Here is a 21,014-nt window from a genome sequence, read left to right as displayed (position 1 = left end):
ATAAGAATTCCTTACAATATTAGAAAATTCGATCTAATATCTATTCTCTTCTATTATCATCGTTTTAGAATATTCCAAAATTGCATTTGTAATCGACAAAATTTTCAATAGCAGATACTATTTATTACAATTCTTTAACGCGACTTTAGCACATATCACCTATTTTTAAACTTGTCTCAGAATATTCTAAAATTGCATTTAATTTTTCTATTTAGATATTTCTAAAATTCCCTCAAAATATTCCAAAATCCACGTTTGGAACACTAATTTTAAACCTAAACCTAAATTCTGAACCTAACCCTGGAACCCAATTCTATACTGTATCCATTAAAAATCCCCTTCATCAAATCCCGAAACCAAATCCAATATCTATATATCATTCTTCTCAAAATTCCCTTCAATAAATTTCAATTAAAATATTCCTAACCTCTTTGAAAATTCCAAGAATCCCTCCCAAAACCCATTCCCAGACTGTACCACGAATCTCGCGACCAAAAGGGTTGAAACTCGGTCGTGGGTTGCAATGGAAACTCGAGAACACTATGGACGAATCTTCTCGAATTGTTTCTCAGCCACGTGTCCGTCTGACGATCTCTCAGTACAGAGGACCAGCCGAGGATCGTGTTCTGTCCACGAATAATGGCCGCGGATATCGGATTGCAGTGCCTACCTTTGCACCGGTGCAACAGAGCCTCGACGTCCGCGCGACGTCTTCCGGGAAACACTCGCAACAGTACGTCGACGGGCGATCGTTGTTGCTGTTGCTGTTGTTGTTGTTGCTGCTGTTGTTGCTGTTGTAACTGAAGGCCGCAGGTTTGTTGAATATTTTGCATCTGCATTTGCATTTGGATCTCGCGTGGTTCTGGGATGTGATGGTGGTGCTGATGCTGGTACAAAGCTGGTGAACAGTAGAGAGAACTCGCTGCTGGACCATAGAGGGGAGCGTAAGGTGGAAAGTGTACTGCCGTCGCTGCAGCCTGGAAAAGAGATTGTAAGCATTGTTTATGGTGTAAGAAATAATGTGGAAATGGTTATGGAGTAGCATTTAGCATGCCTAATATAATTCTAACTTTGCTCTCCTCCTTCGTAGGATTATGTTCAAAATAAACTACGTCGCTTTTTTGCAACAATGTATGCATTCATTACAAATAAATTAATGCAATATATCTTTAAATATTATGGAAAAAAAATAGTAATAGAACTTATCATAATATAATTATATAATTGAATTTACAAGTTTAGAAGTTAAAACAGAGCTCTGTTTAGGCTAGGCTCTTCTATGTCCACAAAAAGCATGAATTTTCATAAGCACACACATTTATAATATATTTATTATCACTTATATCATTAATAAAATCACTTCGTTTACACGAATTTGTCAAACTTTTGATTTAGGTATATATACATAAAAAAATTGAAAACGAGCTCGCACAGAAAAAAGATTGCTAAAGGTAAAGTTAGTCGATTTCAGTGAAATTTTCCGTAGATATATATTGAAAAATTACAAAAAATGAAGTTGATCGATTTGACTACTAAACAGCTTATAAATTGGTTCCTCTATATCTTCTACATCGAAATCGTTTCGTTTGAAATCCCCTGTATGGACTCGTAATCGTAAAAGGATTAAGGTAAAAAGCTTACCGCCAACGAGGGTAACGGTGGACTAGGTCTAGGCTGCACCAGGTCCACTGGCTGAAGGGTCTGTTGCGTCTGCTGAGGGCTTCCGCTTTTGCGGAGGCTGAGATTCTCTGGCGCCGGCGTATCCTCCCTTTGCGGCGTTAGTGCTGGCGTCAGTGGAGGTGTGTGCGTCGGACTCTGAGAACCTGGTTCCGGGCTTCCATCTTCGGAGTCATTCAAGCTATTTGACCGTTTTCGCGTTGTATCGTTCTCCGTCATTCCAACCGACGTCGGAACTGCAGTTACAGAAAAATTATTTTCCGGTTAGGTTTACCTATGTTCATAAACACATGAATATTTATAAAGATATCGCAATAAGATATAGCAATTTCTATTTAGGTTAGGTTTATTTATGGTTTTAGCTAAACACGAAAATTAGGTGAATACCTATATATTTGTACATTCATTTACGTATTTTGTAGCTTACAATCAACTCTAATTAATTCTCTATTCTGTATATGGTGCTGAAAATAAACGTGTTAATGATGAAGTCTTCGCGGGAAATTTGAAAAACGTGTTATAGTGACCTATTATATGTATAGATACCTACATCACTTAACTAAGGACGAAGGATTCCACTAGACGCTCTCTTGCAAATTCAATTACAATTAACAATACTAATCTACAATTTTTATTCCAATTTATTTCATGTAATAACTCAAATTTACAATTCTAACCTCAATCGTTAGTTACGAATCGATGGAAATTCGAGATTTCAGGGAGCCTTACCCAATGAACGGTCAGCAAGAAGTTCTCCACCGGAGTCGGAGTCACGGTCGTCTTCGTTACCGGTGTCGCTCGTGGAGAGCATTGTTCCCGTAGTGCTCTCAGAGATTCTCGACCTCTTTGTGCCTGGAACAAAACAGGGCGTATCGTTCGTTTGCGAAATAATAAAAAAAAAAAAAAAAAGAAAGAAAGAAAAGAAAAGAAAAGAAAAACCGCGCATTAATACGCACAATACCTATGAAATTCTCCAGCGAGCAAACACTTTACATTGTTCTACGACGCACGCCGAATTGACTCTTACAGATCCTTGACACCCTTGAAAAAACGTTGTGCATCTTTTATTGTGAGCCCCGCGCGTATTTACCACCCGCTGGTATTCGCGTCGAACCGTTTCGTCCAATCACGTAACGGAGAGCGTGTAACGATTTATCGTTATATCGATATACATGTATGTATGTACAAAGATGAAAATATTTGAATATTTTCTATACAAATTTTTTATCGATATATTATGTCTCTTATATAGAACATTTTGGAATCATATTAGAACGTAATATTTATTGTAAATATGTATATATGTAGCTGTTCAAAAGTAATCTTGTTCAAAAGTAATCCGGACCTAACCAAAACCCATTCTAAACATATCTCAGTTCCAATGTAAAAATAACAAAAAGCATAATACAAAGAAAATATATTATAAAAGTATTGTATATTGCATGTATTATAAAACGTATTATAAACGTATTATAAATGCATTATGAGTGTATTATTACGTTTTATAAATATACTGCAAATGTGTGAAAAATTAATGTAAATTACCAAAAATGCCATGTAAACTGCTCAATTACGATAACGTACACCACGATACCACGCTCTACAGTCTCCTAAACTACGTACATAATACGATCTGAAGAGTGTCGTTATAACGTGCGGAGATGTATGCACGTGCACGGCTATTAAGTCGCCGTCAGTGCCTGAAAGAATCCAGCAGGGGTGCGTTGCCCGTCGAAGAAAGTCTACTGCGGCTGACCGCTCGTTAAAAAGTTTAACCGGCCACTTATTAGCGAGACAGAGAGGGGACGAGTGCTGGAACTAGGGTGGGGGGGGGGGGGGAAGAGGAGTAATACATATATAGGGCGAGGAAATGTAGCTTCCAGCCTAACGTTTCGTTCTTACGATCTCTCCCTTTTTCTCTTCTACTTCCCTCGTTGCTGTTCCACGGGTTAATTCTTGACGCGCACGCTTTCGATAACAAGGTTGTTTCAAGTGGCACTCCCGAGCTTGCTCTGGGGTTTGCCTGCCCCGAGCAACTATATCGAGTGTTCCGCTGTTTAACTTAATTGCCGCTAGCTGCTACTTCGCGATTGCTCTCTTTTCATACAGAGAGCAGATTCGTCGCTTAGTTAGTTAATGTGCAAAGTGGAATTTGATTGCGTGTTTTTTTCAGTGCCTTTGAATGCCTAGAGACTGTGATTGGATCATGTTAGAGATTCTGATTTGAATTGTACGAGATTCCCTTTTGGTATCTAAAACGGATTTTTATGACACATTTATATTCATCTTTTATATTTTATTTGAAATTTGCTAAATTCCGCGCAGCTTCTATAATAGATTCGGAATAGATTGTGGTTAGGTTTGGACAAGATTCAGTATGAGGATAATTGTATGCACAAAACTGTTCAGATATGCATATTTGTAGTAAATGGAATGTACTTCTATGTGCGTTTTCAAATTCGTTCCAATCCTCGTTCTAATCCTTTCTCATTGTAGCAGGTACTAATGAGTAAAGTTAAGATAAGTTCAGCGTCAAGATGTCTGTCACTTTATAGTGACAGATTATTTTGGCACATCACGTATCCTCTAAAAAAATATACTAAACCAATCACATAAATCAAAATCAATCACCCTATAAGATCAAAATCATATAAATCAATCATAAAAATAAAATCATATTGCGCCATCAATGTTTAATCCTATCAGTTATAAAAATTCAAACTGTGCTTTTTTAGGTTATGTAAGAGAATTAAGTAACAGTTTGGCAATTGCAATCTCCTCCAATGGAGAAAAAGGAGAAAAAGTGAGATCACAGGGCGTCTATTCCAGGAATCACTCTCGACGGAAGTTACTGTGGAATCCGTCGGTGGTAATTCGAGGTGAACGAAACTGAAGTGGGCTCGAATTACTAGGGAACTATTAATGAAACAGGGATTAAAAGAAAGAAGCTGGCCAACGCAATGGGGGGAACAGATGGGTTCGTCGAGCGTTCGTGAATGGAAAGAATCGCTGCTTTTTCGCTATTCACGCGGTATAGTTGTCTGTGACGATGGTTTTGAAGGTTCCTGATCGCGGTACGATGTTCCTCGGTAAAGGTACACTTGTGAGAAATTTGTCTGAGGGTAACTGCATGCTTTTTTCAAGGTAGCTGCCTTTCATTCGGATATTTGAGATGATACTTATTCAAAATGGACATAATACTGATATCAAAAAGAATATCAAAGGAACGTTTAACAAAATATTAAAGAAGAACTTATTCAATATTTGTGTAATATTGATAGATATTTTTTCAATATTACAGAAACTATACGTAAGTTTAAAATTAAATTATAGATACCATTAACTAATTGATTAATATGTAATTTTCCCTCCTTCCTAGGTTAAATTTTCCATACAATGTCATCGTTAAATTATTAAATTATTAATAATAATAATAATTTCACTCCTAAGAAAGCACATAATGCTAAGTATCTTGATGATCTTACATTGTTCTCTTATACTAAATACGTTACATTTTGTACCATCATACTTCTGCATACTTTATATTTTTCTATCCTTTTTAATTTCATCCTTTTTACCAGAAACAAGTTTACGTATTTCCATTTTATTATAAAAATCAGAAATTGATTATGCCAAAGCACCTCAAATTTGTTAGAAGTTCTCGAAATACCTACAAACTTCCTTATTTATTTTTTCAAGGTATAAAAAGGAACTCAAAGAGGAAGGGAGGAGAATGTTGGGAAAGTCTGTCGAAGGTCGTCGATAATAGTTTCCAATACTTGCCCAGTATTTTGCGGTAACGAGACCCGTAACGACCGTCGTGCAAGAAATAAACGAGTCGGATTATAGTTTTCCGTTTCGCTTAAACTCAATCACTCCTGCAGAAATACAAGTTTCGAGCGGTTCGGTAACGACGGATCGAAGAAATTTTTAAAGAGCCAAGATTGACCGCGTTGAAGTCACCGCGAGTCTCTCCAATCCTCTTCAACTAGACGTCTGTACACTGTACCGTACACGTGTACAAGCAAATTGAAGTACGGTAGAACGTTCGACGATAATTTGCTCCAATAAGTTTGAAATAACGGGTCTGTTATGTTATATATTTGAAATGAACATAAGAGTATCTGAATTTGCTATTGATTTGGTATTGCTATTTTATTATATTGGCAAATTTTACATATAGTATATTATATTATAGTATGCAAAAGTTTTAGTCTTTTCTTCAAGCATTCACGTGCAATTACATACTTTTAATGGATATAATTTACCGCCTTTTTGTGCAATTGTTTTCTTGGTATCAATCTATCTGAAACACCAGCTTCACGATGGATTGGTAACGATGAATGAATTTACGTATAAATAAAAGAAAATTGAAAAGGGGACTAAAACTTTTACATACGTTTAATAATAAAAATGATCGATTTACGAATTATAAAATTATTGCTACTTTATTATATTTGGCAGGATATATCAGAGATTACGTATCGAACAATTTTTATTTATTTTATAAATAATTGCAAATAGACAGATAAAGTTTCCTTTAGATGGTTCGGCTCTTCGGTTGAATAATTAATCGTTACACGATGGGATTTTTATATCGAAAAGCGAGAAAAGAGGAGTTTGATCAGTTAATGATTTCCAAAGTACTGTATTACTAAAACAAAATTCCTTAATATATAATCGTTCCTTATAGGTATTTCTAATTCTTCCTATTATACAAATAACTCACCAAGCATCTGGTACTTTCATCCTTTATATCTATTATGTCATTAGAATTATATTATATAGTATAGTATTATATAGTATTTATAGTATTTTATATAGTATTATATTTTATATAGTATAGTATAGTATCTTTTTTAGTAGAATAAAAATTCACGATTAATTGTTATTTTTCAGTTCAGCATTCTAATGGAAAATATCATTTGGTGGTAGTCTAATAATACAATGGCAAATAAGTCGCGCTTCTGAACAAATGAAAAGCGGAAGAACCGACCAATAATTCACGGGGTGGTATCGATCGAGCACGTGACTCTCCGGCACGAATTCCAACGTTGTTGAAAATGATATTAATGACGATCGACGTCGTCAGGGGAAAGGAATGCAATATCGCCGCCGCTGGTGTTAATGTAGCCGCTGGCTGCGACCAATAGAAAATTCCACGCTGAAGAAGCTTTTACCCGCGTGGTATCATGAACACAGCATTGTCGTCGGAAGGATTACCAGACAGTTATTAAAATATCATTCTTCCACGGTGACCCCACAGCCTCCAACAGGGAGATTCACCCTCACGCGCTAGACGTCATGGGGGCGACTTCACGTTGGCTGTCTTCCTGCCTCCTTTTCAACGTAGCTGGCGTAACAATGTGTGTGTTTCGCGTGTCCTTGAAACCAAGGGAGGTCTCCGATGATGGCGTGGGTGTATTCGCAAGTCACGTTTCACAAGGAGTAAAAGGAAAGGAACGTTTATAATGCGAGTAATTGAAAGTTAGTCCATCCTTATTCCAATAGCAACTTTATAGTAACTACAGAAAGTACCTATTCGTACAGCATTGTATCTATTATAGCATTTATACGTTGTAATTACTAGGCTGCGGATTTTTATGCAAACGTGTATTTTTATGCAGATAATTAGAGATATAAAACCTACATAAAGATTTATTATGAGATGCGTAAATTTTATAATGGCTACTATACAGCAGATATTTTTTATATTCATATTCATTAGGTGAATTTATAAATTTTTCATATTCGCATAAAGATCCGCAGTCTGGTAATTAATTAGTTTCCATTAATTAGGTTCAATGTTTCATTGGAAAATAAAGGTATGTGCAAATACACTTTGTGGCTACTGTATATTAATTATATGGAGAAATTGAATACAAAGACAACGTAAATCATATTTTATTTAACCATCCAATTTCTGTAACGTTTAAGGAACGAAGGATAGCGATAATATCTGTCGTAGAATCGGATTACAAATTTCGAAGTTGCTTCCTCTACATTCCAACGATTCGCCACCAACGAGATGAATGATGAAAGGATCATTCAGGTATCCACTGTGTCCACTAGAACCTTACTAGCGATTTTGATCTCCAAGCATAGGGGAAGGTGCGAAAACGGAGACAATATCGCGATAGGTGACGCCCAGAAACACGACGACGACGCTAATCCAAATAGAAAAGAAGGGAAGAAGGATAAAAAAGAAAAAATGAAATAAGAGAAAGAAGAAAAGGGAACAGTATCGTGAGCCGAAATCTCTTCAAATTTCATTCGACATCCCCGTATCAATGGTCGTCTTGTATTTCGAGAAGGGTGAATGCAATTTATTGTAATCTCTTCTGTTGTCGAACGCACACGAGCGAGAAATGCCTAACTTCTTCGTTGTATCGCCATCGCCAAGGTGTAACGTATCACCGGTGTGCTTTGTGGGACGAGGACCGAGGAAGTTAATAAAACTCGTTTCAACGTCGACAAACTCACGGCACGACCCCTCCAAAAGATTTATTACGAATTCGTGCATGAATGGAATATCTACCATGTTGGAGATTGCGAATATGTAAGGAGGATGGTTCATGAGAGTAGAAAATGGCGAACATGTATCTTGTTTCATGGTGGATTCCGTTTAACAAATTGAGCTTTTATTAAGTCAGATACGTAGCTATGTTTTATTAATGGAGATGTAAAAAGCTTCATGTGTCGTTGCAGATCTAATTTAACTCTTAATCACATCTGGTGCATTTCGAATATTCCCAGCTTGGTCCGTTATTCTTCGTTATATTCATGAAAGATCTGTTTGACACGCTCAACAGGGCTATGCTACTTCTATGTAAATGCGAATGATCTTAACTTTTGTATCAACTTAAATTAAGTTAAATTACTCCGATGCACAAGATATGCAAGACGATTTTAACGAACTAGCCAATAAGTGTACGCGTCATAAATTATATTTAAACTTATCCAAGTGGCATATGATGAAAATATCACGCCAAAGGTATAAAGTTATGTTTCTACGCAATGTGGTCGACAAGAAACGATTGTATCGAAAAAGATTGGCTGGTATCGTCTTTGTCGTCTTTGTCGACCCGGCCTAAGCGAAATTTATAGGGATGTTTCGTGTCCTCCACAGTTGCCCTGCAGCCTGTGTCCTATTACTCCTATTCTCTATTATGCAGCGGCGCCGTAGGCCGGAAGCTCCCGATATCTATATGCCATTCTAAATTATTCGGCATTGTCCTCGCATGATTCCATTGTCCGCGTCTGTCTCCACCGTACGGTGATACGCCGCGGTCCCGGGTTTAGGGCGTAGACCTACAACAACGCGAATCGTGTGCTCACACGATCCAGCCCGCTGTGTGTATCTGCTTCGAGAGCGCGTCTTGTCATCGGTCAAGAGTGTCTACGGACTTGTACGCTATAGGGATGTCTAATTAATCGCGGACGTACTGCTATCTAAGAATGTACCTACGTGCACATGTGTCTCTCTATACAACGCATCGTCTATAGTCGTGTACAACATTTCTCGTAATTATTTGCGATACTTCTAAATTCCCCAATTGAAATTTGGAAAAGAAAAAGGACGACTGTTGCGGAAGGAATTTTGGGAAAAGTTGTTGTCACGTACCATAAAAGTTAAAATATTAGATCGATAGTAGTAATGGAATAACGAAGCTTATACGGGGTGGTTGGTAACTGGTGGTACAAGCGGAAAGGGGGTGATTCTACGCGAAAAAAGAAGTCGAAAATATAGAATAAAAATTTTTCGTTTGAGGCTTTGTTTTCGAGAAAATCGACTTTGAATTTTGGCTCGGTACGCGTGCACTTTATCACGTCTCGTTATAACGGATCTCACTGTAGATCGTTGTCTCGATGGATATTATCGCAGTTTAAGTTTGTTTTTGCCGTAACGGAAAATTAGGAATACATAATGAAATAATATGAAGTAATTATAAAGTTTATTATTACAAAAATTGCTGAAAATGTTGCCCATTCTGCCCAACACATACTTCTGCTCTTCCAATTAAATTTCTATGAACACTTTCTAACGTATTCGATTGTTTTAAAGTATGAAAGGCTACAATAATCTTTTCTTTCAAGTGCACGCGTACCGAGCGAAAATTCAAAGTCGATTTTCTCGAAAAGAAAGCCTCAAACGAAAAATGTGTATTCTATATTTTCGACTCCTTTTTTCACCCCCTTTCCACTTGTACCACCAGTTACCAACCACCCTGTATATTAAATAATCATCTCCTGTGCGTAGTAGAAAATAAAATTGCCAGTAAGAGTGCCCTCAGACTATCCATATTTATTGTTAATATCTCAAGCTTCCAATTAAAAGGATCAATATATATCGTCAATACGATATCGTCAATATTTATTGAGCAACTGCATTTTCATTGAGAATCTTGAAATATTGACGATATTATCGATTGCTGATGGTGCTCTAAGTGTTCGTACGCTCGGGCTAGTCTTAAGAACCATTGAACGAATTTTTGTGAATTCTCAACATTGCGAAGAGCATTTCTCGAGTACGGTCTAGGTATGTGACTTTGGGAAGAATTTAGAGTGTGTATCGCTACGATATGGAGCCAAAAATATAAACAAGAGAAAATTTACGGATATTCGCACGAGTGACCTTCTTCGCTACGATCATGTTTCGTTTATAATCGCTGCCACGGTATACATAACAAAGCAATACGATCTCTGCTACGAGTGATGTCTTCTTTTTTCATTTTACGACATGTCAGAATCATCGCGACTTTGCTGTGCGACGATGGGTGTTGTTTCATGAGCCACGGAGCGTTTACCGAGTCGATGAAAATTCAGAAAATAGTGTTTAAATATTGTTGAAAGAGATTACACGTATGAAGTGCCGGACCAATAAATAAAGGCCAAAACCGGACCGATAGCTTATTATAATTAAATTATATAATTGTCAGTGTGTATATATTTATGAGAAATTAAAAAATGCAAAAATACATGCTATGTGTAGAATATGTAAAAATATACATGTACCTAGAATACAGTCTTGTTATACTACTGATGTGCGATGTAACTGGAAGTCATCCTTAAGCTGCAAAGCAAGAGGATTACGAATTACGAATAATAAACAAAGATAAGATACTCTCGTTATAATATTTAGAGTTCTGTTTCTTTCTTCTTTTTTTTTTTTTTGTTTTTTAGTTACATTCGTAAGAATACGAATCTGCGTAGTCTAAGTATAATATTACCTCTAACGAGTGGTTTCTTACGATCGTTCAAAATTGTAAACGTTACAGTATCCACTTACAAAGCTGGGATATCAATTTTCAACAAAAGCGATTCCGAGAAACTAAAGATATCACGATATTTCGACGAGTATTTAATCCATTTATCCAACAGAAACGAACTTAGTATGTCTATTCAATCCTTACTACGATATTTCGATGCCGTTTGCACCTGGAAATAGCCATTTTTCCTGAAAAATTCACGATGCAGCACGAAGAAAGGGTAAACGGAAACGAACGAAAAAGAGAGGAAAAACGATGACACATCGTTATTGTCTATTCCCAGCGAGTGTGGAAAAAGGGGTTGCACGTTCGAATCGACGCAATAAATAACCCTTCGAGGCGTTACAGTTATCACGAGCAGTGTTGGTCGATGCCATATAACTGCACGGTAGTGCCGCGGACTTCGCAGCCTTTGGCCCCTGTGAACACCCCCGGGTAATTCGAGGGTCGTAGGAAGCATCCACTATGAATTATCATTTCCTATTGTTCGGAAGATCGTAAAGTAACCGGCTGTTCGCGACTTCGGGGACCAGCGAGCTTTGTCCTTTCTCTGTGTTCTCTTTCAGCGAGTTACACCGCGAGATAATATGGCAGATTCGAAGATTCAAGTTTTGAACCAACTTCAAGAAGATAAGAAGTTTAATCCTTGCTCTCGTCTCGGCAAACAAAATGGCTTTCAAGGTTTCAAGAATCATAAAATCGAAAAGAGAATCGCGTATTAACGATTCCTTTGTGTTGTAGTTTCTTTGAATTTAAGATAGTCGAATTTGCTGATAGAAAGACACTATGGTCTTGGTTGGAAATCATTCGGACAATTTGGAGACACCGAACGAAATTTCTCAACCAACAACGGGAACACTAAAGGCAAATATCTGAAATAGAATGCCTGTTGAAATACAGTTTAATGTGAAAGTTTATTTTTATACGTAATTTAATTTACCTCTCGCCCTATTTTTTCTAATCTTTTACGATCTACTTTGCCCAATTCTTCTGTTCTTCTTATGCTTCGCGTTTGTATTCCTGCGAAGATTCCTTTACCAAAATTTGGAACACCGAACGTATACTGAATCAAGATACATACATCGGAGACTAAAATTAAATACGGCATAGCGTCAATTATATTATCGGAACCTCGATTATCCGAGTCATCAATTATGCGAATCGGTATTTGATCGTGAAATCCATTCATGTTTCATCGTCGATATCGCCATAAGTTCTTGTAGCCGGATAGATTGCTTTAAAAAATAGACTTTCTTGATATTAGTGTATATTATGTATTGTATATATTATTATGTTATATACGTTATATATGTTATATATTGTATATATTATTATGTATTGCATATATTTGTTCTTCTTATTCGTGTGAAAAGCTATATCTAGATAAGTATATAATAAATGTACGTATATCGTTATTTCAAAGCATTTATTCAAAAATGAATTAATATTTTGCGTGGTACACAATAAATTTTAAACTGCAGCAGTAATACTGCTGTATTCAATAAGTAATTTTAAGATTAATTTCTACAACTATCAGCTGGGTAATTCGATTTTCCGAATTACCTCAGTCTCAACTGATTCGGATAATTGACGCTTTATTATATTTAAAAACAGGATACCCATCGAAATATAATTCTCATTCCAATTCCCACATATTCCTAATGCAAACCTAACCTAATTCACTTTCTTTTCTGTTTTTTCTAATCGATTACAATCTACTCCTTCCGAGTTTCCTTTCCTTCTTATTCTTTACGTTTCTACTCCTCCCAAGATTTAAAACACTAATCGAATATTGAGCTCAAATACGTATATCGAACACTAAAAACAAATATTCACAGGCAAAATATTCATCGAAATATAGTTTTCATTAGAACTCCACACATGTCATGCGGATCTAACCTAATTCGACACTTTTTCTATTTTTCTGTAGAATTATAATCTATTCCTATTGGTTTTCTTATTATTATTATTCTTCACGTTTGTACACCTCCCAAGATTTTTCTCCAAAATTTCATACACTAATCGAATATTGGCTTCAAATACGTATATCGAACACTAAAAACAAATATCCACAGACAAAATATTCATTGAAATATAATTTTTATTAGAATTCCACACATGTCATGCGGATCTAACCTAATTCGACACTTTTTCTATTTTTCTGTAGAATTATAATCTATTCCTACTAGTTTTCTTATTATTATTATTCTTCACGTTTGTACACCTCCCAAGATTTTTCTCCAAAATTTCATACACTAATCGAATATTAAGCTTAAATACGTATATCGAACACTAAAAACAAATATCCACAGGCAAAATATTCATCGAAATATAATTTTCATTAGAACACCACACATGTCATGCGAATCTAACCTAATTTAACACTTTTTTTTCTTTTCTGTACAATTATAATCTATTCCTACTAGTTTTCTTATTATTATTATTCTTCTTCACGTTTGTAAATTATTATTATTCTTCATCTGCCAAAATCGTTCCCCAAAATTTGAAACACTAATTGAATATTAATCTTAAATACGTATATCGAACACTAAAAACAAATATCCATAGGCAAAATATTCATCGAAATATAATTTTCATTAAAACTTCACACATGTCATGCGAATCTAACCTAATTCGACACTTTTTCTATTTTTCTGTAGAATTATAATCTATTCCTACTAGTTTTCTTCTTATTATTATTCTTCACGTTTGTACACCTCCCAAGATTTTTCTCCAAAATTTCATACACTAATCGAATATTGAGCTTAAATACGTATATCGAACACTAAAAACAAATATCCACAGGCAAAATATTCATCGAAATATAATTTTCATTAAAACTTCACACATGTCATGCGAATCTAACCTAATTCGACACTTCTTCTTTTTTTCTGTACAATTATAATCTATTCCTATTAGTTTTCTTATTATTATTATTCTTCACGTTTGTATACCTCCCAAGATTTTTCCCCAAGACTTCATACACTAATCGAATATTGAGCACAAATATATGTATCGAACATTAAAAACAAAATATTGATCGAAATATAATTCTCATGACAATTCCCACATATTCCCAATGCAAACCTAACCTAATTCACTGCCTTATCTGTTCTTTCTAATCAATTACAATCTACTCCTTTCAGTTTCCCTTTTCTCCTTATTCTCCATATTTGTATCACTTTCGAAAGTTTATCCAAAATTTGAAATACTAACAGAATACTAAACCAAATATTTCAACCAAAATACACATATGTATATCGAACACGAAAACCAAGTACCTAAAAACAGGATATCTATCGAAATATAATTGTCATTCCGATGTGAACCTAGCCCCATCACCAATGCGGACCTAACCTAATTCGGCTCTTTTCCTCTTTTCCCCAGCACACACTACTCTCTCCAACTCCCCTCTACTTCACTCTCCAGCTTTTCTTCTTTTTCTTCTTCTTCGTCTCATCCACCCTCTTTATCTCGGGCCGCTTTCCTCACGCTCTCAATACTTGCCTTTCTTCAGCTCGGCCCTCGAACCGCGCCGATTTCCCCGTGTTGATTTTTGTCGCGGCGAGGCCACGGATCGCCGGGCCTCTGCTATTTTCCGGGCGTATCGATACGTAATAATGAGAAGTCCTTTTCACGTTCGTCGCTCGTTCTTCCGGCGCGTGCACGATGCACGCTGCACCGCACCCGATTTACTTCGCCATCCACTGGCTGCCTCGGTAACTGGAATGTATTACGAAGCTCTCGCCGACCAAACGTCTTTTTTTCAACGCGACTCCCCGTCGCATCCGATTAATTAATCTCACGGCGATCGGCCCAGGAATGTTTTCACCCGCTTTTTAACCATCCACACGTCCCCACCCCTTTTCTACTCTGGTTTTTATTCGTCGATAGGAAAGAAGGAACGAGAGCTGTATTTTACTACATCCAGCTGCTGCTGGATCTGATTCTCTGATGCCTGGTCCTCATCGCGTTTGGCATGAATGAGCGTTCCCCGACTAGATTTTACGTGGAATGTCATTGCACCATATAACTGAGTGTTTGAGGTTTGCTGATGTTTTTTTATAGTTTCAAGTGATAGCCTTGTTTGATGCTGATAGCGGTTTACGATGATGTTTGATTTAGTGTTTGATAAGTACTTCAAATTTTGGAAAAAGAATCTTGGAAGGAATACAAACGTAAGAAAAATAAGAAGAAAAGGCGAACTGGAGGAATATTGGGTTGGCAACTAAGTGATTACGGATTTTGTCAATACCACCTAATGACAAAATCCGCAAGCACTTATTTACCAATCCAATAGATTCTAATTGGTTAGAAAAGAGGAAGAAAGGAGCTAAATTACACTAGATTCTTCTATATGATTTAGTACGAAAATTATGTTTATGAATTATTGATATATATTAATACATATATAAATAACAGATACTGCGTCTTTGAATATCTGTTTCTAGTGCTCGATGTATTTTAATTTTAACATCACTTTCTATATATTTCAGCCTTTTGCATATAAAACCAGAGAGAAGCATCACGGAAAAGAAACTACTTTACTAAAGAACAACGCAAAAGACAAAAGCTAAAATGGAAAGAAAGACAAACTAACAAGAAGCACGATGCAAGTAAGAACCACATAACATATGACGAAGGAAAAGAAGGAAAACCATGATACATAACATCTTGGTATATGGCAGAGAGCCGAGTTAAGCGACACAGCGAGCAACAGCCCGATCAGTCATTAAATCGTCGCGATTCCCCTTTTGTTTCCACGTTGGGACGTGTGGGCGTCGGGGTTTATCCGTCCGTGTGTTTTCGTGTTTCGCCGGCGAAAGGGGTGCAAAAACCGGGTGCTCCGCACCCAAAGTTAGAAAGGGATGCCTATACACGTTCCACCCCCTCCTGGTCCCTTTTTCATTCTCGATTCGATGGCTATAGGGGTGGTTAAAGAGCCTCGCGACAAGCCACCAAGCGAAAAAATAACGGAGACAGAACTAGATAGAATGAGAGAGAATGATCGTGAATATAAGCGGTGAGGGGCGGAGAGACACAAAAAAAGAAGAAAGAAAGAAAGAATAGGGTGGGGGTGGTGGTAAGGGTGAACCGGTGGAGAGCGATCGGGCGTAACGTTTTTAATTGTTTCGCGCCCAGCCGCCTTTTGTTTCGGCGTTTATGCCTCGTAAACGGTTGCTGAACGCCAACAGGGCCACGCTTCCACCTCTGATTCTCTTCTTTTTCACCTCCTCGTGCTCCTTCTTCCACCCTTCCAACCCGATTTCCGCCATCTCGCGCTTTCCCTCCGCAAACCCTCCACCGTGGAAATCTCTGATTTATCCTCAGCTTTTACATGCATATAGTGACTACACAAAGTATCGACGCGTCATTGTACTTATTGCTGCATTTAATCAGGTACCAATTAGTCAGGTCCAAGTACGTTCAATTTTATACATAGATGTATATATATGGTATATACTTTGTGGGCGTGGGTTCGAATCCCACTTCTGATGTCGGGTTTCATTAGAAATTTTAGGCGTGAAATAATTAATAAGTATAACAAAAGCTATTGACAATGTTCCTGGGCTCAATAACGAATCCACGGTCAACGGGTAAACTCTTTGTACAATGGACACAGACACGTAACTCCGACGCTGGGATACTTTCCGACTCACTCCAAGTCAATGACAGAAAACTCTCCAAGGAGATTACAAAATAAAAGACAGATACAGTCACACATGTCATATACATATCGATCGGGAATATCAACAAATTCCCAAGTGCCGTAGCTAGGCAGTTCCACGTAAACCAGCATTGCTCCTGATCAAGACTTGATTGTTTATACAGCGTATCCCTCAACACTGGTACCTCCTCTGTAAGATATTTCGTTCATCCCGTGACCGTGGCTACGTTCGGCGACCAGTTATGTCACCTCGAGCCCAAGTATTGGGGAATCTTCCAAAAGAACGGCCCGATGTCCTTACATCTCCGACATATATATATGTTGGGTTATCATTAGAGTTAGGGGCGTATAATGAATCTTCACGTGAATTGGCCATCGTTGTGATGTACTATAGATGATATTTACGGATACCAATGTGATTATTACAGAGAGTAACGAGTAATAACGATTGGATGATCGACGATGACAATGAATTTAGATGTGATACGCGATTCTGGTGTGACTCAACCTCCTCCTCTCCGTACCTCTCGGGTCGATCTTTGTTTTTAAGGAGAGCTGTATAATTATTCCATACCTCTGTTAGGTACAGGTCCCTCCCGTGACCGTGGCTACGTTCAGTGACCCGTTATGTCGCTTCAAGCCCAAGCCCACTGTCATAAACCTCGGGCACCCATACTCGGGTTAGAACATTACAACTATTCCTCAGTTTCATTATTTAATTGTAGCTATAATAAAAATCTGGACTAAAGTATCGGGGACCTTGCCAAACATTCCAAAAGAAAGGCCCCCATGTCCTTTCATCTCCGACATACATATGTCGGATTATCGTTAGAATTTAGGGCGCGTAACAATTAAAGTTTAACGAACAACCGTGGTGTTAGACACGCAAGGTGCAATTGACAATGTTCTTGGGCTCGATAACGAATCCACGGTCAACGGGATAACTCTTCACTAAGCGTAGGATACTTTTAAGCACAAAATACAATTGCTGGGGTGCTCAGTATAAACTGCTCGATGTGTAACTTTCCAAGGCGATCGCACGAATAATAGACTGACGAAGATTTGCCTCGCTTTACAATTGCGTTCGTTTGTTAAATACTCGTTAGAAACATCGAGAAAGTTCCAATCTCCGTTGTTAGACAGTCTCTGCCTGGATTTTGATTATTACTACAACGTGTGTCCCATTATATTCGGACCTCCGAGGTAAAATCACACGTGGCTAGGTCCGTTCTTGAGGCCGTATGCCGCCGCAACCACTGTTCTAGGAAGAGCCACAACCACTCCACACCTCCGTCAGGCAAAACGTCCATCCCGTGACCGTGGCGTTCAGCGACCAGTTGTGTCACCTCGAGCTCAATCTCACCATCACAAATCTCGAACAATTGCAATCAGATTGAACGACAAAAATTGCTTAATTACGGCTATGATAGAATTTAGACTGAAGTATTAGAGGATTTTCCCAAAATTTCATAGGAAAGGCTCCGGTTTCCTTTCGTCTTCGACATATATATGTCGGCCTTTCTTTGGGAAGAAGATCCCAATACTTGGGCTCGAAGTGACATAACTGGTCGCCGAACGTAGCCACGGTCACGGAATGAAGTTATGTCTAACAGAAGAAGTACCGATGTTGAGGGACACGCTGTATTAAGAATCAAGCCCCGGCCAGGAGCAATGTTGGTTTTACGCGGGACTGCCTAGTAACGGCGCTTGGAATTTTGTTGATATTGCCGATCAATATGTAATTGACTAATGAGACCGTATCTGTCTTTTATTTTTGCGATCACCTTGGAGAGTTTACTGATATCGTCTAGGCAGTCAGTCTGAAAGTAAGCCAGCGTCTGAGCTAACGTGTCTGCGTGCTACAAAATATATTCTATTGTACAAAGAGTTTTCCGTTGACCGTGGATTCGTTATTGAACCCAAGAACATTGTCAAAGGCATTCGTTAAACTTATTGTTCGTTAAACTAATTAACCGTTAAACTGATTATTCCTTAATCCTTATAAAGACATATTTATACGTGTAAATACGATCTTTGCTGTGCATCACGATGGCTAATTCTAACGAAGAATTATCACGCGCCCGAAATCCTAACGAAAACCCGACATATATATACATGATCCGATCGTAAAACACGTAAAAAGCGAGCACGACGTGATTCCTTATGGAAAAAGAAGAAAATAATATAAAATAAAATTTGTTCATCCTCGACTTAGTCTTCGATAAAATGGGAAAAAATCAAGTTTGTAAATTTATCAAGTATACTTGAACTTGGCTAATTACCGACTGCATTTAATCAGTTTACTGCGTTCGACGTGAATACACGTCAATGCAAAACTTTATTTCCGTGCGGTCGACATGTACACTCGTCGTGTGAAATAAAAAATTACCATTTACTATGAAAGCTGTAAATTTTAATAGAAAGTGATATGAACGATGTTTAGTGGTATGTTTCCTTTACGCTTCTAGTTGAGCCAGTGTGTGTTTTATAAAAAAAAGTTTGATTATTTGATTATTCCCATTGATGCGTATATCGGTTATTCCTCGAATTATTTCGTGGGTTTTCTCTGCGTATATCGGATATTTTCCAAATTGTTTTGCCTACTTTACTGCGTCCATCAGGAAGTCTTGGAAGCGGTATATTCCTTCTAAAATGAGTCGTTTTGGAATGAAGTTTCGCGAAAGTCAATCTATCAAATCAGTCAAATCAAAAGATACAAATTATGATCAAAATTATCCTAAATATAAGACCACAATTCGCATCGTTCTACGACTCTGCTGTGACCTATTACACCAGGCGTTTGGAGCATACACTGATACACCAGCATAGAACGAGCTACGTGACTTTAAGACAGATATTGTTGGTACTTTGCGACAAAAGAGACTTGATGTTCCTCGAGATACAAAAACACCTTTACTAGAAAAGGATCGGTGTATTGCAAGATATAAGGACAAAATAATGCTATTGATGTGACGAGATAAAAAGGACGTATTGCTCCTTAGTAAAATTTATGATGATAACACGATGGAAATAGAGAAACTAGGCATTAGATTGAGGAAACCAACGAGAAAGTGGGCGGCGTGGACAAAAGCGATGAAGTAATTACATCATATACACTTAAAAAAAAATACAAGAAAAAGGACGAAGTATTATAAGAAAATATTTCTCCACCTCATACACGTTATGTGTTCGAACTCCTACGTATTATATTTAAAAAATAACAGAAAACTATTTCGATTAAAATGTTTGCTCCAATTGTGTCGAGCAAATTGTCGAAGAACGTGCAATTCAGCAAGCAGCTTTGAATATTGGTCGACCAACTACAGCTGCAAAAGCTACATGTCTCATCGGAAAATATATATGCCCATCTTTATAACAGCTACAATATCAAAAGCAAATTTATCATAAAGTTCTGCTCAAAAAATGGAATCCGTAAGAGTCAGAGTAAAGTCACGTGTTTGACCTGAGAAATGCCAGTTTTTGTGGTACCTTGCTTTGAAAAATACCACACTGAAATCAACTGAATTTCTTCAATTTTGTTCCTTTAATTTCTCCTGTTTGTGAATTTTATTTTCTGGCAATTTTTAAGTTTTGTAATAACCTTTTCCAACAATGAATTGTTAACTTTTTATCGACTAAAAATGTAATCCTTCCTTGTTTTGCATTACTTTTTTAAGGTGAAATCTACGGAAGCATTTATTTAAAATCAGGTTTATTTAACAGGTCAAATAATCAATAGGACGTTATTCGAAATACGAAAATAAGTAAAGAGTGTAAGATAAAATTTGTCCGTTTAATGCGTCATTTTTAAGAAAATAGAGTTTGAACATGTTTAATCAAGAATCGGCATAGTACATGCATACGATAGATTTTCCAATTTATTTTTCTTGGAAACAAAGCGGCTTATGAGAAAATGTTATTCTACATTTCCGACTTATTTTCGCACGTAAAGTCACCTCCTGTCGATTATTTAGCCCAGAATTAGTTACGTTCGAGTATACTTGTGTTTCATTAAATTTTTAAATACCGACTTAAATATTTTCAAATTCGATTTTCTCGAAACCTAGACCGAGAATGAAAAAATGTTACTCTACATCTTTTTCCTACTTTTCCATAAGAAATTACGTCGCGCGTGCTTTTACATTTTATTCGACCATTTTTCTATAATAATAGGCTTAGCTTTACGAACCTTGTATGTGTTAAATCAACTGTGGAGAAGTTAGAAGATTTCCCGGCTGCGAAGCCGAAACTTAATAAAGCAACAAGTACATTCAATTTTGCATCACTTAGTAGTGCTCCGATATGGCTAGAAAAATTTTGTATCGTGGAAATGAAACTTCTAAAAAGGTAGCTTAAAAATGCTTCGTTCGAAAGTAAGGACGCGTGCAAATACTTTTTCT

General features: G+C 37.2%; 1 protein-coding gene and 1 long non-coding RNA gene across 7 annotated transcripts in view; one reads left to right on the top strand and one right to left on the bottom strand.

Moving 5' to 3' along the window:
• Positions 1-21,014, bottom strand: part of LOC100648249 (doublesex- and mab-3-related transcription factor A2) — a 34,745-nt gene that overhangs the window by 2,451 nt on the left and 11,280 nt on the right. For both annotated transcript variants that reach the window (XR_007224513.1, XM_003396307.4), the window contains 3 exons: positions 2,407-2,529; positions 1,642-1,913; positions 671-977 (listed from right to left, as the gene is read on the bottom strand). Coding sequence is in view for 1 of the 2 variants with exons in the window: in XM_003396307.4 (XP_003396355.2) it covers positions 671-977; positions 1,642-1,913; positions 2,407-2,529 (702 nt within the window). In the remaining variant the exon portion in view is untranslated. The remainder of the gene's footprint in view (positions 1-670; positions 978-1,641; positions 1,914-2,406; positions 2,530-21,014) is intronic.
• On the top strand, positions 3,581-7,517 carry LOC110119419. 5 transcript variants are annotated; one of them, XR_007224516.1, is made up of 5 exons: positions 3,581-3,925; positions 4,413-4,751; positions 4,826-4,987; positions 5,377-5,711; positions 6,577-7,517. It is a non-coding gene; the product is annotated as an uncharacterized LOC110119419 (long non-coding RNA). The 5 variants fall into 5 exon arrangements; XR_007224514.1 differs by having other exon boundaries at positions 5,377-5,762; XR_007224515.1 differs by lacking the exon at positions 6,577-7,517 and having other exon boundaries at positions 3,581-3,907; positions 5,377-6,475.

This window comes from Bombus terrestris, chromosome 7, assembly GCF_910591885.1.
Source record: "Bombus terrestris chromosome 7, iyBomTerr1.2, whole genome shotgun sequence".
Lineage (NCBI taxonomy): Eukaryota > Metazoa > Arthropoda > Insecta > Hymenoptera > Apidae > Bombus > Bombus terrestris.
Note: the sequence above shows the minus strand (reverse complement) of the source record. Positions and strands in the feature narration are given on the sequence as shown.